General features: G+C 38.4%; 1 protein-coding gene across 1 annotated transcript; it reads right to left on the reverse strand.

Moving 5' to 3' along the window:
• Positions 1–282: 282 nt before the first annotated feature.
• LOC112177239 lies at positions 283–3,952 on the reverse strand. Its single transcript, XM_024315531.2, has 7 exons — positions 3,734–3,952; positions 3,633–3,654; positions 2,641–2,697; positions 2,473–2,554; positions 1,200–1,295; positions 860–984; positions 283–775 (listed from the first exon to the last, which is right to left on the reverse strand). The coding sequence occupies exons 1-7, from the start codon at positions 3,834–3,836 to the stop codon at positions 505–507; spliced, it is 756 nt and encodes a 251-aa protein (XP_024171299.1). The 5' UTR covers positions 3,837–3,952; the 3' UTR covers positions 283–504.
• Between the last annotated feature and the right edge of the window lie 533 nt (positions 3,953–4,485).

Genomic DNA, 4,485 nt, shown 5'->3' on the forward strand with positions numbered 1-4,485 from the left:
TTTTTAGTCATAGTCCGTGAGAAGAAATCATAACTAGTGAATTCTTTGGGTTAAGAATTTTAAATTTGGGCATGTGTTAGCTTGGGATGCGATATTCCATGAAGATAATGGAAACCCCAAAAAGAAATTAAATGATCGAGTAAACAGGAGCAAATTTTTCTTGTGGGAATATTAGTTTAGTTCCATTCCAAATGTAACAAATTGCATCAAGTACGGCAAATCCATACAAACAAGAAACAACCATAGATGTATAAGGGCCAAAAAAAAAAAACAAGGAAAAAATCGCTGAAAGATGATCATGAAGATATATTTGTTATAAGTTTGGCATGTACTCAAAAGACAAAAATCAACAACTGTATCCGTCAAACCTCTAGCAAGTAAAACGATAAGTGCCAAGGTCAAAACATACACAACTTGGTACTTCATGGTAACAATACTTGCAAACCGACAGGCAACTGAATAGATGTCCGCAAAGATTGCAAATGAATGAGCAACACAGCCAAATCACCTAGAAGGTGGATAACCAGGTGGAGGGTATCCAGCTGGAGGATAGCCTTGAGCCTGCTGAGGTGGATAGCCTTGAGCCTGAGGAGGAGGTGGATACCCATAGGGTTGCCCGTATACTGGTTGAGGAGGATATCCGACATTGGGAGGAATTTGTTGATCAATGCGAGACATCTGCTGAAACTGAGGTACTGCCATTGGTTGGGGTCCAAACATGCCATCACGCTTGTCCATTTCGATCTTGTGTTGTGTCTGCATACATGCACACACACTGCACAAGAAATCAAATGTAAGATCACTAACTTGCAGTCCACCTTGGTGGAGAAAGATCATTGGGAAAAAGAGAACAACTCACCTGCAGTACACCACGTCAGCCAAACAGTTCAATAACTGAGACGCCTCTGAGATTTCTTCGCTTCCAACTAGCATCGCAACTATGGAGAAAATACATGCAACTTGTTGTAGGCAGACCATGAAACCCTGATAACAAGAGGAATCATGACTAAAAGTTAAAAGGCAGTATTACTTTAAATTAACTCGCAAAAATAATAGATCTGCTGAGTGAGAGTTGCTCAGGGTCTCCGCTAAATGAGAGTTGCATCGTGTGTGGAAATGGGTGACCCTGTGTGTGAGTGTGAGCATACGGGTGCTTGCGTGTGTTATGTGCACAAGCGAAAAACATGATAGAGAGGTACAATGATGCAATTATCACACTGTGTGGTCTGAATATTAAATTCATCTTGCAACAGAAAGCGAGTTGAAGCCACGGAATTCCCAAAGCACAAAAACACCTGAAACATCAAACATAGAAAGGAAATTAAAATCTAAAGAAGGAGAAGCTCTCTGCAGCTGCAAATCCAAGTTACAAGATACTGAAGTATCAAATAAACTTTTACTGAACATAATTTCAAATCATTCTCAGTTATTACATAGGGAAGAGTGCTAATCATGTTTTGCATCATTGCCGGGGGCTGTAAACTTATGGCTAAGATTGTTCAGGGAAGCATGGGTACCATAGGTAATGATAGAGAGGTGTAATTCTTGGACATTGGCTTTAGTGGAGGAGAGGACCTATAGGAATTGCTAGTTCAGTTATCTGGATGGAGAGAAATGGACGAAGTTTTCAGGATTACAGGGGACAGATGCGGAGAAGCTGTGTGATAATGTTATCCTAGTCATCTCTTTGGGCTTCTATCACGGTCCTTAGGGATGTTCATCTATCTGCTATTTTGTTAGATTGTTAGGTGGCTGTCAGAAAGTTTTTCTTCTTTCTATGGTGAAGATTATTACTCCCTCAAATTCACCTTACTAAAGCAAATTTTGGCCCTCAAGTACTCCTCGTGAAGAAGTGATATGATTGCCCATTGGAAACTCCATGAAGGGATAGAGCCAGGTCAAATCTAGCAAATTTGATGATATTTACGACTGATGGCATTGAGATAGCATATGGATTGGTTTCTCTGTACTGCATTTAATAAATGCACCTATATTCTGCTAATTAGAAACAACAGATCCCCTTTCCTTGTTATGTTTCTGATTGCTAGTTGCTATCCTCAGTGCTTCAAGAAACTATAGTACAGACAGTATAGGTTCTGTCGTGCAATAACAACAGCTTGCTTTGATTAGCTTATTAATTTTTTAACTTTAATCCCAGTCAGTCTGATTTTGAGATGTCATTAAGAGTTAGTCTAAAGTAGATGACAAAAGTTATTAGGAGACATGTACTTCAGAAAAAAACTCGATGTCTTTTAAATTTCTTTAAACTGTAAAGGTCATCTGTAGTTACTAGCTAACTAGATGTCAATGTGTCCACTCTCTATCAAAGGCATCACACAAAGACGCTTTGAGAAAATTGTAAAATCTACTAGACTGAACTAAAAGTATTACAACACTAAATACATGATAACGTCAAATGTGTAAGGAGACTACATACTAGGTAAGAACCATCTTAAATTAAGTTGAATATACCTCAGTGGCCAGGCAAAATTCAGGGCATTTACTTTCCCCACATCTACCACTGCAGGGCATATAACCAGCACAGCATACATATCTACAACAAACAAATGGACAATAATCAGAACAAAGGCTAAGCTTACTTCATTCTAGAGTTCCAAGGAAGTGAAAGGTATATGTTACCTTGACATGTCATTGTAAAGAGCTCTTTTCCGGAGTAAGTACGATGCACACGGTGCACTACAAGGAAACAAAAGTACAACGCGCTATAATTGTAGCCACAATTCATCATTTCAACCAATAAATAGTGAGAAATGAAAATTGCAAGTCAACAATTAAGAACCAAAATAAATACAAAAAAAGAGGAGACTGCCAAGGTTGAAGCGCAAAGGGTGGTGTTCAGAAGCCAATGCATGAGTACATTTAATTAATTAATTTCATATGATGGGATGACAGAAATTTGCTCACCAGATATGCACCACAATTCACAAGACAATACCAATATTTACACTAAACCAAAAGGTATACGATAGAATCTGCTTTCATTAATATGACGAGAAATAATGTAATTGGGTCGCTACACATGTCCTCCTACATGTTAATCAGTATTCCTCAAATGCTGATCCATATGAAACGATGTCCTTGTAGATGAACTAGGACACGCAATATAGTATTACCCAGTCTTATGACTCTTATCACATAGAACCCCCTAATGATTTTGTTTTGTTTATTCTTAACGAGTAGAATCATTTGAGAGTAACAGCTCCCAAATGACACTGAGAAATCCAATAAGCAAGAGACTTGAAACACTTGACAGTTCAAAGAAACCACTTCGTGAGTCGTGACACACGGGGCAGATAAATATCCAATTTAGAATGAAAACTGAATTCGCTGTTTCTTCAATTAAAAATTTTCAATGAAGCTTTTACATCCTATAGCCTAATTAAGATTTGCACTACATTTCCATGAAGTACTCCGCGATTTTGAGGCCAATTAAATTCTTATCAACATGAAATACCAAAAAAAAAAGGAAGTCAACGAAGGTAAGAGCAAGTCAACGGAAGACGATAAACAACAGAGAACGGTGAAATTGAAAGCTAATTCAGATCTAACAGGAAGCGAAGCAAAGAATCGAACAATCAAAGAAGCAATCGAAGCGGATCAAGATCGCTCACCAAAAAAACGAGAAGCAGCAATCTGCAGCAAACATGCAAAGCGTATCAGACACATAATCCTCAGATGTAAATTCGAGTTGGAAAGAGAGAAAGAGAATTACAGCGAGTATCGGCCTGAATGGTTCCCATGAGGTCAGAGTGCCAGAGATTGCGGTAATTCTGGCGGACCTGCATCTTCTCCATGTTCGCCTGAGACGCCGCCATGGCCGCCGATCCGAGCTCAGAGAGAGAGGGATTGGAGGGGCAAAACGAATAGAGAAAAGTGAAAACTACCGGAGAGACTTATGAGAGAATTTTGAAATGCTTATCAGAAAAGACTTTGAATATTATAATAATAAATACAAAGGAAGTTACAAGGAAGAGTGGGCCGGCTTTTTTTTTTATTCCCTATTATTATTTATTTAAGGAAGGAAATGTTTGCGCGTAATCAATTTTCTTTTCCGCGTCGGAAAATCGAAAAGGTCAATTTTTCCGATGAACAGTCGGTTTTCATTTCTAGATAATGGCCAAGCTGGCAGCTCCTTTCAGTACGGGTTACCCGTCCCCAAACAAAAGACAATTAAGTTGGACTTTAATGAATAATAATTCTTATTAGAAAGTTCTTATATACGGCCCTCTTGTCACGTTCACGTGGAATCGTGGATGGTAGGGTGGATCAATGAAAGTACATGTAATGTGCATTATAACTATATTTTATGAGAGTAGAGTTAATACGCGTATTGGAAGCGTAGTGGTTCAGGGACGAGTTGGCTTAACTTGCATTAGATCTCTAGTTCGATTCTCAAAAAAAAAAAAAAAAAAAGTCTAGTTCAAGTACATGGCCTCTAAGCTTAATGTAACTTGAGAATTTCTT

Source organism: Rosa chinensis, chromosome 7 (assembly GCF_002994745.2).
Source record: "Rosa chinensis cultivar Old Blush chromosome 7, RchiOBHm-V2, whole genome shotgun sequence".
Taxonomy (NCBI): Eukaryota; Viridiplantae; Streptophyta; class Magnoliopsida; order Rosales; family Rosaceae; genus Rosa; species Rosa chinensis.

Excerpts from the sequence above, each read along its gene's own strand:
- LOC112177239 (XM_024315531.2), bottom strand. The coding sequence starts at position 3,836 with ATGGCGGCGTCTCAGGCGAACATGGAGAAGATGCAGGTCCGCCAGAAT. Across the intron at positions 1,296-2,472 it reads AATTTTGCCTGGCCACTGAG|GTGTTTTTGTGCTTTGGGAA; the intron begins GTATATTCAACT and ends TTGATGTTTCAG. Across the intron at positions 985-1,199 it reads AGTGTGATAATTGCATCATT|GGTTTCATGGTCTGCCTACA; the intron begins GTACCTCTCTAT and ends TCTTGTTATCAG.